The sequence below is a fragment of the Petaurus breviceps genome, unplaced genomic scaffold (assembly GCF_028583685.1).
Source record: "Petaurus breviceps papuanus isolate PSGF00001 unplaced genomic scaffold, PetGlider_PUasm1.0 378, whole genome shotgun sequence".
In the NCBI taxonomy this organism is placed as follows: domain Eukaryota; kingdom Metazoa; phylum Chordata; class Mammalia; order Diprotodontia; family Petauridae; genus Petaurus; species Petaurus breviceps.
In genome coordinates, this window is record NW_027186302.1 from 130,934 (window position 1) to 147,348 (window position 16,415).

A 16,415-nucleotide genomic window follows, 5' to 3' on the forward strand; every position below is an offset into this window, starting at 1 on the left:
CCTATGGGTGCCCGAAACATCCCAGCGGCACTTGCGGACTCCATTTCCCAACAGCCTTTGCGCCTACCGGACGCGACTGCTCATTGGGCTCCTAAGGTCTCCACAGGGGGACTTGGTTTCCCAGAATGCCTCGCTCCACAGTCCCTCCCTTACAAGGGCTGCAACTTCCTATCCCCCTCCGGCCCTGATTCGTCCGTGTCCTGCCGACTATTTCTTTCACAGGAAGTGGTAGATGCGCCCGGGGGAACGATGCCTCCAGCTCGCGCCCCCAGGAGAGCCCGAGGGCGCCCGGGGATGAGCGGGGGGGGGGGGGGGGGGGGGGGGGGGGGGGGGGGGGGGGACGGGGTCTAGCAGGCCGAGATCCCCGGCCTGACGCCGCGACACCCTGCAGGGCCCGAGGTGGGCGGCCCCCGGAATTAACCAGAGGCTGAGTCCGCCCTGCCCTTCGGGTGACCCGAACGTGCATCGGGACTTCGGCGCATCCCCGGGAACCAGCCCCTCCTGGAGTGGACAGGACGGGGAGACCTGGCTGGTGTCGCAAGGCCTGTTCCGGCCGCACAGACACCGGAAGAACCGATCGTCTTGGCCCCAGGCCCTCCTGGTTCTTCTCCCCTCAGCCATGGAGAGGACGCCCTGCCTGGGACCCAAAGGCTGCACCCCGGGATTGCCCAGCCGTGTTGGCCGAGAGCTGGCCATGTTTTCTTTCCCGCCTCTTGCGATCTCTGTTTTAGTTATGCTTGCTTCAGTTGGGCGAGGAATGTTGTATTGCCGGTGCCGATTTAAGCTTCCCTGCTTCTGTGTTCAGTAAAGCTCCTTCCTCTCTTAAGACTGTGTCGTTTGTGGGAGCGGATCCGAACCGACCCCCCCGGGAAGGGGCAGTATCGCCGCAAGGCTTCTGGGCTTGGGAGAAGACGTGCTGGTCAGGGTGAGATATCAGGGCCCGGCTCGCCCTCCCTGACACCGAGGAGGAAATGGGCAAATACGGGCCGTGCTGACCCAGCCGCAGAGAAAGCCCCGCGAGCGCACCTCCCAGCAGGCGGGTGCCCCACTTTGGCCTTACTGCCCGGCCTCTCGGGGATTCTACTCAAGGGCCTGCTACTCTTCCTTTAGAGTGGGACCCCAACTTTGACATCTCAACTGACCTCCTCCCAGCACTAGCTGGGCCCACTCAGTGCCTAGGACCTGACCCAAGGCCAGCTGCTTCCTTTTGAAAACCACCTGATTCTGTGGCTACTGGATGGCCCTCATGCCTCTGGGCTGTAGCAGCAAGGGCTGTCCTCAGTGAGGAAGCCTCTAAGCTCACACTTGGTCGACCTTGGTCTTAAACACCCAGTCCCCCCTGCCTGGGTCCAGAGCATTCTGGAGGCAAAAGGTAGCCAGTGGCTGGCAAGTGGTCATCTCACTAAGTATGGAGCCCTGCTCCTCCATACCCCTGACTTGACACTTGGAGTGTGCCCTACTATAAATCCAGAGACTTTTTTTTTAAGCAATTGGGGTTAAGTAACTTGCTCAAAGGTACACGGCCAGTTATTTCTGGGTGTGGTGCTAAGTGTCTGACACTGTAGCCAGTGCTCTTACTCGCTGTGCTACCTGGCCACCCCTAAACCCAGCAACTCTTACTGGACACTGCCCACTAAGATGCTCCTGTCCCTGACTGTGAGGACCCTTGGGACTTGACCTGATCTTAAAAATGTCCCCCAGTCTGGTTCTGATAGGAATGGTGCACTGATGGGTCCAGCTTTGTAGAACAAGAGGTGAGGAGGTTAGGGTACAGGTAGTTAGCTTACACTGCACCACAGAAGCCAAGCCTCTGCCCCCTGGGACCTCTGCCCAAAAGGCAGAATTAATAGCACTCACCAGAGCCTTAGAGCTGGGAGAAAACAAAAGAGTGAATGTTTTCACTGGTTCCATGTCCTACATGCTCATGGGGCAGTATGGAAGGAAAGGGGGGATCTGACAAGGCCCTTGCTAAACAGAGGGGATATACCTTCTCCTCTTCCAGGTGGCTTCAGATACCCACAGGCTTCTTATTCCAGAAGAAATTACTGTCTGGCTTACATCAAGCCACATGTGGGGAAGAATGTCCTTCAGTCCCTAATAAAGCCCCTTTTCATAGATTACAAGCTGGACAAAACCATTCGGTAAGTTTCCCTAACCTGCCCAACTTGTTCCTAGGTAACTCCTGAAGGAGCATTCAGACCACCTGCCCAGAGGAGGGCTACCTACCCAGGAGAAGACAGGCCCCCATGCAGGGAATTCAAACTACTTTTGGTCTTTGTATACACCTTTCTTTACAAATTGGGTTGAAGCCTTGCTTTGTGGAATGGAAAATGCCTGGGAGGTACCTAAGTTCCTTTTAAAGGAAATTATGCCTCAACTCAGCCTGCCCAGCTCTCTACTGAGTGACAATGGCCCTGCCTTCCTTTCACAAATAACTCTAGTTTTGGACAGGCATTCCAAGTTACCCTCTCTGCCTGGTGTCCACAATCCTTGGGGAAAGTGGGGAAAATAAATCCTACCCTCATGTGAGACCTGACTAAGTTGTGTGCAGAGACTTGGAAGGATTGGGTGACAAACCTCCCAGCTGGCTTGCTCAGAGTCCCCATTACACCTCTGGAAAACATTAAGCTGAGCCTTTTGAACTTCATTATGGGAGGCCCTTCCTTCCATCTGACATCCCAGTGGAGCCTGAACAACATCTGATGACCCAATTTGCCACTCAGCTAGGTGCAGTCAGGAACCCAGAATGTGCCAGCAAGGACCTTCCTAAACCTCCAGGCCATGCTGTGGGTCACCCTGCCCCTGTACAACCTGAAGATTGCATATGCTTGAAGTCCGGGCAAGCCCTGAAGGGAGAACAGCTAGCTGTCACCTGGAAAGGACCTTATCGAGTCCCCAACTGCAGTGGTCTCCCTAGCTGGACTCATAACTCCAGAAATAAACCAGTGTCAATCCTTGCTTCCCCCTCGGGGTATCCGCAGTATTCCTGTGAAACCAAAGACAATCTTAAACTGCTGCATCAAAGGGACCCATGGTCCTCTCTAGCCCCAGGTAGATGGAAAGAGGGGAAGCCATGTGGGCTCTCCTGTTTTAATTTATCTTGTTTCCTTTGCAGCAATTATTTTCTCTCTCCCACCTGGAACCATTTCCTCTGTGCCAACCATGATAGCAAGGTTCTTCTTCTGCCTGGTACCCTGAGTTCCCTTGGCCTTCACAAGTGGGAAGACAGCTCCTTAGTCAAACTGGGAAACTCTGTGGGCAGAGGGGGAGCCCAAGGTTGCTGAGGACGTCACCCCCATCCACAGGGCAATCCTCACCTTCACCCAGAGGCGGTTTTGCAAGAGCCCCTCTCCCTAATGTGACCTCCGCAGAGGTTGGGCCACCCTTTGGTACTGGCTACTCTGTTATGGGCAGTTTAACCACCTCCACACCCTGTTCCTCCCTTGCCTGGGAGATGAGCTCTATGGCCACTATACAGGTACAAATCCCTGTCAAGGGAGGGCTTGTCAATGTCTCTGCTGGCCTCCAGACTTGTACCTTCCCCACGTGCCTCCTGCCACTCTCCAATAGGTTCTCCCTATTTGACCCTCACTTCTCAGTTGACACACAATGTTACAGCCCTCTCTGGCCATAGCACTCTTGTTGATGTTTTAAAAGGATCTCTTTTACCCAGAATACTAACTTGTAATCATGCTGATCCATGGGGCATACACACTCAGCCCCTTTTATGAACAGGCCCCATCTGGGCCCCAAGGGAGATTCCTTTTCAGAATGGGTGGCCCAGGTGGCAAGGATTCTGGGGAAAAGGTAAAGAGAATTGCCACCACTTGGCAGAACCCAAAGATTGCCGTCCTAGCCACCCGATGTTTAACACCTTATGAGGACTTGGGAGTATGCTCCCTTGGATTTCCAGCACTCCCTGACCATTTTCAGTACTACTAAATCCAGCATCTCTTCCTGGAAAAGAGGGAAGCGGGGGTTCTAGGACAAGGGGGGAGCAGAGTACCTCATGCCTGGGTGTGGACATTTACAACATGGGCTCATTCTTTCAAACCTGTCAGACCATTCACCAGCTGGCAAATGAGACCGATGACAGTGTCCGGGAGATCCAGCAGTCTGGATTCTCTAGCCAATGTGCTCCTGGACAATCGTACAGCCTCGGACTACCTGCTGGCCTCCAGTGGAGGAGTGTCCTGGCCAACGCTTCCCGCTGCTTGTATATCGACAACTCTCAACAGACGCAGCCCAACCCCTTGAATGGGGGGACCCCATGAGGCAGGGACAGCTCTATGCCCATTCTCAGTGTGAAGCAGTTTCAGAAGTTGAGACCTTTGTCCCTTACTGAAAAGATTCTGGATGTCATGTGTAAGGGGAGAATGACTTGATGCTTGTGCTTGGATCCCAAGTCCAAGATCACATTTCTCCCTAGTTTCAAAATACTATCCCTGACAGTTTTCTCCCCAGCCCAAGGACACTATGCCTAACAATTACTCATAATTGGGCCCCAGTAAGACAAAACTGCCCTGACCCAGAATTACTCATGAAGGGGCCCCAGTAAGACAGACTACCTTTCTCCATCACAAGAGCAAGCTGACCTCTGAAGAAATTCTCTTGTAAAACATGACCATCTTGTTTATTGATTCCTAAAGTTATTATGTTCAATCCAGAGGTCCAGCTATAGTCAATTACTCTCAAAGTTATTTTGTTACACACCTAACGGACCAAAAATACACCCCTGAGAAACCCGTTCCCCTGGTTTCCAGTAGTGAATGATGCCTGTGACCAAGGTTGTAGGTTATCCCCTAATTAGTGTATCGACTGGATAATCCAATGCTTTTCCTGTAGAAGCTCTGGCATCATTCCTGTTAGGCTACAAGTCCCTTAAGGGGCTCTGCTCGCTGTAATAGTGTAACAATAAACCTTTGCCAACTTAAAGATTGCTTGAGTCTGTGAATTCATTCTAGATGACCCTGTCCAGTGCTCTAGTCTGTGGGGGTCCCTGAACCTCTCAAATCGCTTTGTATGAATATGAAGACAATTCTCTCCTCTAGTACTCCTCTGTCCGCCTCTCCTCCCCATCCTTCCACAGAGACCCAAGAGGCACAGGGGGCTCTGCGATCCCAGATGGGACGAGACCAGTCAGAGCCTCAGTGACCCACTCCCTGCCTTGAGAACGAAGGGTGAACAACATCCTGTAGAGAGGAGTAGCTGCGCTCCTTGGGACTTACTGGCCAGTTCCAGGTGGATAATGATGCTATTGCCTACCTTCCTTCCTTCTTCCCTCCATCATGGGGAGTGATAATCATTTGCTTTGCGCTCTGGGTGAACTACAAATGCCCCTCCCTGTGTCAGCAACTGTAGGATTGGATAGGGCTGAGCAGGAGCATTCTTCCTTGGACAGTGGGACTTCTCTTATTTTGGCATCCCATGACCATATGCTATATAGGGGACACATATCCTGGGACTGTAATTTCAATTGACTTTTGTCAATTCTCTTGTCTCATATTTACAACCTGTTCGACTCAGAAATTTCCTTTCCAATGCTATGGTTAAATACACATGGAAGAGATCTTTTTGAGTGACACATATAGCCTGAGTCAGGTTTGCTTTAGGAATATTTAGATCTTCAATTTGCCTCAATCAGTCAGAATTAAAGCTCTGATTTTATGTTGCTATACATTGGCTAGCTAAAAGGGAATGAACATGGGGCGGCTAGGTGGCACAGTGAATAGAGCACCAGCTCTGGAGTCAGGCGGACCTGAATTCACATCTGGCCTCAGACACTTGACACACTTACTAGTCGTGTGACTTTGGGCAAGTCACTTAACCCCAATTGCCCTCCAAAAAGCGAAAAAAAAAAAAAAAGGGAATGAACAATATGAATTCCTATACCACCTAGCCTGTTTGTCCCTTTTAACCAAACTTCCAGATCAACAGGAATCATACCTTTACACCTGGGTGTACTGTCCAAAGCAATAGAACTTTTGATCACATAAACCACCCAAGTTATATTGGACTTGGGTGCTAGATTGTTTCTTACCTACTTATTTATTTTATTATTTTTTTAAACTGGGACAATTAACTCCCATCTCATGTCGTCTTTGTTTATGGTTTCTTGAAATCTAGCTCTGAGAAGCCAGGCTATGCTAAAGCCACCTGGGATTCAAATGGAGCTACTTCATGATGCCATTATACCCAAGTCACTCCGGCTGTCACTGACTGGCCAAGAATAGGTCCCAGCCCCAGCCTCACTTACTCATTTTTTGGGTGTTGATGGTTCAGAGTGAGTGTAAATAGCTATTTTTTTTTTACTGTTTTAGTGAGAAACCCTGAGGGTCTTCCCCTTCCAGATTGATTCTTTTGAGAAGGCAAATCTTTAGCCTCATTTCTTACCTGGCCTTTAGCCTCTGAATGAGTGTTGACTCAGACAAACTGACACCTGGGAAAGACCTTAGCTTGAAAAGGCCAAGGTCTCCCAGGGCCTTCAGGGCCATCACCAGGTATCCTGACCTATGTCTTACCAGTAGACTGTGAATGACTCTGGGGGAGAAAGTGAAGCTGACGACTTTGTACAGCTCTGCCCCCATTGAAATCCAATTTATCTGCAAGTCAAGACATCACCCTCCTGATGTCATTGGTCCTCTTAGAGGAAGAAGAAAGAACAGCAATGGAGGCAGAAGGGGTTTGGGATCCCAGGTGGAGTGAGACCAGTCATGGCCTCAATGACCTATGAGTAAGAGCTCCCACTCTAAATCCTCCTCTCCCCAACGAACACACACATTATCTAGATAACAGACTGACTGCTTGATCTAGGAGGGAGGGAAGCTAGGGAAGGTTGAGGATGGGGAGGGTTCTTGAATGGAGGCAGCAAGGAATGATCAGGGGAAGCCTGAGGCTGAGAGACAAGATCCAGTCTGGGATGAAGCCCCCTGGCAGGGACCTGAGGCAGGAAAGCAAGAGGCCTGCCGAAGTGGAGCAGGGCTAGGGTCTGGGAAGCAAGACCATCTAACATGGCTCATGAAGGGAGGTCAGAGACATTGGAGGGACAGAGGACTTCAGGGAGACACTGAGCCTGGGGAAGCAGGATGACTGTGTTCTGAGGTCTAACTAGGAGCTGGGGGTACTGTGGGGACCCTTTGGTGGAGCTTAGGCTTGGAATCCCTAAAGGGAAACTGGAGACAGGGAGCCACATGCCTGGGATCTGACAGTGAATCAGCCCCAGAGCCCCGGGTGCAGATCAGGGGGACCAGGACAGAGGTTTGGTAACTGTGCCCAAGCCTGAGTAGGGAGGGAGGAAGGGAGGATTCCTGGATCTCCAAAGGGGTCTGGATCTGAGGCAGAACAAGGGAATTTCTAACCAAGAAGTCAGAGACTAGGGGACCAGGAGACAGTCACATGGGGCTGATAGGAAGGCTGAAATCAGGGCTCCCGGGAACCTCTGAGCGAAGTCTGAAGTCTGGAAAAGTGTTATCCAGTGGAAAACCTGGGGAGGGTGAGGCAGGAAATCAGGGAGTGATGGGGGGTCTGCACAAGACTGAGGGGCAGGGAGACCCCCAGGAGCCGGGCTCGGGAGGAAGGTGTGCTCCTGCGAAAGCCAGAGGACACTCACCCTGAGGGGGGATGGAGGAGACAGAACTGGGGGAAGGGAGGAGGGGTGCCCTGCCTCAGACCTACCTGGGACCTGTGAGCACAGAGATCATGTCCAGAAAGCCTAGGGACCGAGTCTGGGGAGGGCAGGGCAATCCTGGCTCCCAGGGAAGGCAGAGAGATCTCAGATCCAGGGGAAGAAAGGAAAGAGATAAGAGTCCCAGAGAAAAGCAGAGCAGTCTGGGCGCAAAGACTTCCTGCTTCTGGCCAGCCCACCCTGGGAGGGTCTTCCTATTCCCAAGAGCACTACCCGGCCCTAAGGCCCCCAGGACCACCAGGCCCTTTCTTCCAATCACACCCAGGGCCCTGACTGCCCCTCCTCCCTGAGCCCTGCCCTCTATCACCTGTAATGCCTTCTCCAGTGCAATGATCCCCTCTTCAGCCCTAAACTCCTCCCAGGCCTCCAAATTCCACCCCAGTGCTCAAACTTCAGCTGGGCCATCACCCCACAGGCTGCTCATCTCAGTGTCCAGCTAAGAAACCACTACCTCTTAAGTGTCAAGCCATTGCCAATCTGGTGATCACAGATATTTCCAGCACTGGTGTCAGTTAACTAAAGGTAGCCCCCAATTATGTCGGCCACAGAGGGTCAATGTTACTTTAGCTTAAAACCAAATTAAGTATAAAATTCAACAAAACCCCAGCCAGGAGTGGGAATGCTGCTTTGCTGAGAAGGCGGAGTGAGAAGGAAAGGCACAAGCCTCTTCCCTATCGGCTCCAGAAGCTGCCACAGCATCAGCACCTCTTTCCCCAGCACTTGCTAATGCCTCCACCCCGCCCTGCCCTCTTGCCCAATGGCCCCAGCCTGCCTTTCTCCTCCAACCCTCTGCACCAGCTTTCTGAGCAGAGCATTCATCTGTTTATGCCACGACCTTGAACAATGGGACTTCTGTTAAGTATTTATGGGCATGTCCTATGTTATGTCATATCAATGGTAAAGGAAACACAGACATCCTGGGATTGTAATTTCAATGGACACTTTGTCAGTTGTCTTGTCTTACTGTATTTACACATGACATATCGTGGTTAACCATATGGAGACCATAATTCTGGCTGACACAAGCATCCTGAGCCAGGAAGGGAGGGAGGGGTGAGAGGGAATCACTCCTGAGCTCCTATGAGTCTCTATGAACATGCTTCACAAGCTCTGAGAGAAGTAAACTCATATTCAGACTGATTTTGTTTGTCTCTCTACAAACAAATTTAGTAATGATTGACTGTAAATGGTGCCCTTATTTGGATGAGATGGGCCTCTTCCCTGGACTGGGCTGCGAAGTCCCTTCTCTACCCCTGCTCCTAAAATGGACTTTGCTCCTTCATTGCACTCTGCATTTTTTCCTCTAAGCTTGCTCTGGGGGCAAAGGACACACACCTAGGTCTTCTCTGCAAGATGTTGCCATTGTTTAAAGGGATTCTGAGAGCAGTAGTGTTTTTCTGTGATCAACCTCACTGTTCGCAGTATGACGTTAAATTCTTACTCTCCAGATTGTGTGATCCCTCAGAGCCAAATTCACCTGAAGCCCTGACTATGGGACTTTACGGGACTTTAATTTACTATTGTTGGGGCGGCTAGGTGGCACAGTGAATAGAGCACCAGCCCTGGAGTCAGGAGGACCTGAGTTCAAATCTGACCTCAGACACTTAACAGAAAAACTAGCTGTGTGACCTTGGGCAAGTCACTTAACCCCACTTGCCTTCCAAAAAGCAAAAAACTAAAATAATTTACTATTGTTTTCAGCTTTGACTACAGGGACAGCTGTCTGACTTGTCATGAAACCAAGAGCAGACTGGCCTGGGCTGCAGGTGAGAACTGCTAAAGGTGAATGTCTGTGCCTGGGCAGAGTTTGGAGGACAACCTTGGACATGGCCTAGCTAGTATCTTCCTGACTGTTTTCCAATTGTGCTATTTCCTTTCTGAAAAGGAAAGTTCTTCACCTGACTAATCCTGACCCCAGCTTTCAGCATCTAGTGACTATATGGCTGGAATCAAACAGAGCTAAGGAAGTTCTTTCCTTCTCTTACATGGCATTTTTTCCCTTTTCATAGCAAATTCCTATAATTAAGAAGTATTGTAAGTACAGCACTAAATTGGACCATCTCTGAGTTACTGTAATAGGATACAAGAACAAATAGCTTACAATTTTAACCTACATTCCTATCCAAATCACAATAATATAGAGATAACATTCCCTTAAGGAGGAAATGATTAGACCAAGTAATAAGACAAAGATGTGATGGGCTAGATGTCTAATTAAATAGGAAAGCAAATTTTGGGAAAGGCAAGAAGATTGGACGGATTTCTCTAAGAATTATATACAGATGCATATGATTGGCTCCCAAATTGGAAATTCGAGCTTTAAGCATGTGTTGGCAATAAGATCTCAAATTCAGATTTTTATACAAAAATTGTATAGGATAATGGTAAAAGGAAGTGGAATTATTTCTCCTTTATTTTTATTTTATTTTTTGCCTTTTGGAGGGCAATTAGGGTTAAGTAACTTGCCCAAGGTCATATGGCTAGTTTTTTTGTGTGGGTGTTAAGTGTCTGAGGCTGGAACTGAACTCGGGTCCTCCTGACTCTGGGGCTGGCGCTTTATTCACTGCACCACCTAGCTGCCCCCTATTTCTCCTTTATTAAAGTATCTGTCTGATAACTTTACAAGGCAGAAGACCTCATTTTATGGTTGGACCCTCACATATTAGAAGATTCTTATGCCAGGTACAGGATTTAGGTAAGAACAGAAGCAGCAGATGATCCATAAACTGAAATTCTCTGAAGCTTCAAAATGGAGAGCCAAATTTAGGTGAATGTACTAATTTATACTAAGTCAGAATGATCTGGGGACAGCTAGATCTGAACAAAAGAAGCAGAACTTCCTTTTAGAAGAGTCCTAAGAATAAGACCTATCGTCAGAGAATGAACATGTAGGGAACCAGATAACTACATGAGGCATCTGTGATTCTCAAAGGGTCATTGGGAAGAGGTTACTAGAACACACGGAGTTTAATGTTAGCTAACGCAGGTAATAATGGTTGCATTGATTTGCATGGTTCATGTTTAAGTTTTCTTGATTATCTTGGTGACATATAAATCTCCCTTTTCAAAACTAGTCTACTGTGAGCCATCTGAGTCGTTTAATCTGCACCTGACATAATGTAATTATGCAGTTTTGTGAATTGTGAGAAAAACTTTATTGCATTGTTTAAACCTAGATACGCGTGGCTGGGAAAATGAACCATCTCCATGTGCCTTTAACCCAGGACCTATGTTATGCTGTTTTCTCTCAGTTATCAACTCATATGTCTTCTGGAAGCCCCTGTTGGGGATGTCTGACTACTTCTACAGCTGCCAACTTGTGGACGTGGACTCCTGGAACATGTGGAGATGCCCGCCCCCAGTGGGCATCTCTTCCCACTCCTTGAAGAACATTTTCCCATGCCTTCCTCGGTCTGCAGGTGACGCTTTTTGACCAAAAGGAGGGGAACCGTAGACCCCTCGCCAAGCCACTGTGAAGCCCCAAGATCTGGGAAAGGCCTACAACTTGGATCGATCAGTCAGGAGAGGCATTGTGGTCCACTCTGAGGCTATGCTCTGGCATAACAGATGTGATGTGCTCTCTGAGTGAATGCTCCTTTCTGTGTCAACACTACCAGGCCAGATGAAACTGACCAGAGCGTCCTTCTGCTTACGTCTCCAAGGACAAGGCACTGTGACCAGACACGACCTTGAGTGATGGGACTTTTCTTATCTTAAGTATTTGTGGATATGTCCTATGTTATGTCATGTTAATGGTAAAGGAAACACAGACATCCTGGGATTGTAATTTCAATGGACACTTTGTCAGTTGTCTTTTTTACAACCGAATCACTTAAGAAATTCCTTTCTCATATCACGATTAACCATAGGGAGACCATAATTCTGGCTGACACGGGCATCCCGAGCCAGGAAGGGAAGGAGTTGCCCTGCAGATCGCAGGTCTGCTTTGTCTCTCCATCCTTGAGCTCATTGTCTCACGATGAGCCCCCGTGTGTGTGCCGACATGCATGTTTCACAAGCTTTGAAAGAAAGAAACGCTCGTATTCAGACTAATCTTGTTTGTCTTCCCATGAATGAATTTACTTATGGTTCACACTCACTGTGGGGATTTCTAACAGCCACAAGGGTTCCTGTTACCCCTTTTATCCCAGATCAGATTAAGAGAAGGGAACGCTGGAGAACTGTAGGTAAAACTTAAATTACCCGTCCCCACCTGGTAAAAGGAGGGGAGGGGCAGCAATCACAGACTGGCAGTAGCTCTTACTGCCCTGTGCCCTTGGGCACCTTGTAGCTCACCCTTCCAAGAAAAGCTTGGAAATGTCACCCAGATCCTATACATTCTGCCTATCTTGTCCCAGCAGCTGCAAACTGCCCCAGGTTCAGTAAATTCTGCAGTTGTGGGGGAAGGGAGAGGTGGATGGGTCAGGTGTGTGGAGAGCATTTCACAAGCCCTGCCACCAATGGGAAACCAGCCTCTGCTCTTGGTAAACTCCACACTTCTCTAAATGTATCATTTAGCAGCTGGGGTGCAGGGTGTGTTCAGGGAGGACTGGCACCTCTGGTGTGAGGGCTGCCTAGCCCTTTTCAGGACTGCTTTCCACCTTTGGTACCCACCTGTGGCTCCAAGAAGCTCTAGCAGGCACAGTGTCCACGCCCCAACAAACCATTTCAGCAGATGGACTAAACCAGGCCAAGGGTAACCGAGGGGTCTCACACCCCAGTGGTCGGTTAGGGATGTGTCTACCCCCAGCATGTGAAGATGTCCCTGCTGGACGTTTGTTCCAATGGTCATGGAGGCGGCTGAAGCAGGAGCTGTGGATCACTCAGAGCTTTGTTAGACATAGGAGATGCCAAGGCTATCCACTGCATCCTGAGCCATCACCAGTCATCTTGATTCTGTCCTGCCATTGGGCTATGTGACTCTGGAGAAGAGAGTGAGGCTGACAAATGAATGCAACTCTGCCTCGCTTACCCAGGAATCAAAAGGCATCACCCACATCATTTACCATTATGCCTATCAAAGTCCTGTGGTGACAGGCAAGTGATTTAGCAGCAGGTGGGAATGCTGGGGGCTGTGGTCACAACCCTGCACACAGATGGCCCCAGCTGTAGGGTCATTTTCTCACTGGAAGCAGCAGTGGGATCCGGCAGCCCCCTGGCTGTCTGAACAGCCTCTTAAGGATCACACTGGTCACCTCCTGGTGTGAGGAAGAGGTTAGAAAAGGTGCCCTAAAAACTGTCTGCTTACCCATCCCCGGCCTGATTACCGTGGAAGGTGGGTATAAGGGTTATGGGATTTAAAGATCTTTCATGCCCCATTAGACTTGCTGACATAGCTGGAAGGGGCGGAGCAAGAGGAAGCAGAAGCCAAGCTAGAGTTCCTGAGGTGGCTAGCAGTGGTGGCGACGGCGGCAGCAGCAGCAGAGGCAGCAGCGGTGGCAGCAGCGCGAAGCCCTTTTTGAGTCAGCAAGAATTTCTGCTAAGGACTCCTGCTGAGGACTGCCAGGGGCCGGAGCTGCTGGGAGCGTGCTTCCTAGATGCTGGGTGGTTGCTGTGAGTGGGCAGAGGAGGACCTTTGCCTGAGGTAGCCTGTTCTGTTTTAAAGGCTTGAGAATGTGGGTGCTTTCTACTTTATCTACCTGTGCCAGTGTCATAACTACTCTGATGGCTTTCACTTTCTGGTTTTGGGACTCAGTCTTTTGGTATCTTAATAAATTTTCTAGCTTATTCCCCCATATAGCAAGCATGATGTATTTTGTGATGGATAATTATATCAGCATATCTGTAATCTCCATAGGCATTGTGAATATGGCATTGCTGATACATTTGGTGACCAGGATGGGATCACAAAATGTCAGGCCTCTATTTGGAAGCAGTGGGGCTTTAGAGGGAGAAATGGCTATTCCAGGATGGGAGGATTTGACTTATTCCTCTCTAGCCAGAGAATGGGCTAAAAGCACAGGGCCCTGTGAAAACTGGGAACCAAGGCTAAAAGAGGGAGAACCTGGAGATTTGGAAAGATGTTTGAAAGCAATACCCATAGAACCAGGCAAAGAACTGGCAGGAGTGTGCAGGAGAGGCTGGGTGCTGCTAACAAGTTATCGCCTTATGTGTAAAAGTAGGGATAAGCTGCTGAAAGAAAGAGCTCGTATGGCTAGGGAGTCAGCTGGTTTGCCTGAGGATTCTTCTGTGTCACAGCACTCAGAAGACCAAACTGGAGGGACTCATGTGGTCCAGGAGCAAGCTACTGTTCATGTAACTAAAAGGAAGCAAAAAACTAGCAGAACGAATGTGCATGCAGCTTTTGTACAAGCTGGGCAGAGTTGCCCTGACAGCTTCCAGGAGAATGTGTGTGAGGAGAATGGAGCAAGGTTAGATGAGGAGTCTTCTAGTGTAGAAGCTCTCCCCATACGAAGAAGAAGACAGGAGAACCACCGAGGCAAAACAGAGTCCAGGGAGATAATTGAGGATTTCACTCAACAGGAGATCACTGATATATTGAGTAGATTTACCCAAAGAATGGGGGAGTCTTTAGTGTCTTGGATAGTAAGAATCACTGATGAAGGCACCGGAGGAATAACACTGGACAACGAGGACTGTTTAAAATTCATAAGTATCAGTCAGAATCCTTTTGTACACCAGGCTTTGAGGGATCACCATATGCAAGGAAGTAACAACAAAACTAATCTGCTAGCTTTAGCTGCAGAAGGATGCAAAAAGCAATATCCTACTGAATCTATGTGGCCTAGGGGAGACAGACCCTGGTACTCACTTAGAGACTGTATGAGAAAGCTAAAGGAGGAGGTAATGAAAACTGCTATCCTGATTGGAGATGCAAATGCATATTATGATACCCCCCTAGGAGTTCCTCATAGAAATATCATAGTGAAGACGGCTCCTCCTGCACATAAGCACCTAATTCTGACTCTATTAATTGGAGAAATAGGGCACCCTCTTTCAGAGGTGCTAGATAAGATTTCACAATTAAGCGATTTAGGGGAATGGGAAAAAGACAAATTGCCTCGAGAGAGAAGAGTAAACAGCCAGAGGATTCAGGGACAAAACAGACCAACAAGAAGGGAACTGTTTACTGCTCTATTAAGAGCTGGGGTGGACTTTAGAAGAATAGATGGTATTCCAACTGAAGAGCTGCATAAGCTGTACCAAGAAAAGGTACTTAGCATTAGAATGAACAGGGAAGCAGGAACCACCCCTGCAGGTATTTCTGAATCTGAATCTTTGTATCCAAGTTTGCCCCACCTTCAGGGGGAATAGGAGATAGGCCAACCCCCAGCCCAGATAAAAGAAATATGCAGAAGAGATTGCAGACCCCATATTGGTTTAACAATATATTGGAAGAATGGATCAACTACTGTGACTAGGGCACTGCTTGATACTGGGGCTGAGGCCACACTTACCTATGGAAACCCTGATAAGTTTAAACATGGAATTCCTATTACCATCACAGGTCTAGGAGGCGCTGAAATATCAGCCAGACAAGTTAAAATAACAATGAAAATTGAGCAGTTACCTAAGAAGGAATATACTGTGGTTGTTGTACCCATTCCTGAATACATCATTGGAATAGATGTATTGAGAGGCATGACACTGAATTTACCTGAAGGGAGATACCAATTTGCTGTGAGGAAGATAGGAATTAATACAGTTTTAGTGGGAAAACTAAAAATGGACCCCATCACTTTACCTGAACCTTCTGAAGTAATTACTTTAAAACACTATCGTGTGCCAGGTGGGCAAGATGAAATTACCACTACTATAAAGGAATATGTTGAAGCAGGAGTGTTAGTCCCTACAACCACAAGATGGAATAATCCTGTCTGGCCAGTAAGAAAATCAGATGGGACATGGAGAATGACTGTGGATTATAGACAGTTGAATAAGGTGACTCCTTCTTTGTATGCTGCTGTTTCAGATACCATCACCTTAATAGAAAGGATCCAGACATATGATGGGACTTGGTATGCAGTTATTGACTTGGCAAATGCCTTCTTTACCATCCCAATAGACTCTAAACAATGGGACCAATTCACTTTCACTTGGCAGGGTAGACAATATACTTTCACCCGCTTGCCACAAGGGTACATACATAGCCCCACTATTTGTCACAGGATTGTGGCTGAACAGTTGGATGAATTAAAGCTACCTGGTATACAGCTTACCCACTACATTGATGATATCATGATACAGGGAAAAGATGCGAAGGAAGTGGAAAGGAGTTTGACCCTTCTAATTGAGCATATGAAAAGTAAAGGGTGGGAAATTAACCCTGCAGAAGGTTCAAGGACCAGCTCAAAATGTGAAATTTTTGGGTATATAATGGAACAAGGGGCTACGGGAAATTCTTCCTCAAGCCCGACAAAAGATTCAGGATTTTCCTACCCCTACCAATAAGAAGGAGGCCCAAAAGTTCATAGGATTGTTTGGATACTGGAGGCACCACATTCCACATTTGGGACAGATTTTAAAACCTTTATATAGAGTCACACGGAAGAAATATGAATTCGATTGGGGACTTGACCAGAGTAAAGCTTTTGAAGAAGCCAAGGCTGCCATACAATTGGCCCTAGATTTGTGGCCCATGTAAAATGGTCCAGTGGAATTGCAAGTGACTGTACAAGATGATTATGCAAACTGGAGCTTATGGCAAAAACAACAAAGCTGAAATGTACCTTTGGGATTTTGGTGTAGGAAACTCCCTTCATCTGGAGTC

The 16,415-nt window shown here is 48.4% G+C and overlaps 1 protein-coding gene and 1 long non-coding RNA gene across 2 annotated transcripts in view; one reads left to right on the forward strand and one right to left on the reverse strand.

The window, feature by feature from the left end:
• Positions 1-567: 567 nt before the first annotated feature.
• Positions 568-4,935, forward strand: LOC138169788 (uncharacterized). The gene is made up of 2 exons (XR_011170462.1): positions 568-2,141; positions 3,116-4,935. It is a non-coding gene; the product is annotated as an uncharacterized lncRNA (long non-coding RNA).
• A 6,052-nt stretch (positions 4,936-10,987) lies between these two features.
• Positions 10,988-16,415, reverse strand: part of LOC138169794 (zinc finger protein 557-like) — a 57,386-nt gene continuing 51,958 nt past the window's right edge. The window contains exon 7 of the mRNA XM_069099350.1: positions 10,988-11,109. Within this exon, the coding sequence (XP_068955451.1) occupies positions 10,988-11,109 (122 nt within the window). The remainder of the gene's footprint in view (positions 11,110-16,415) is intronic.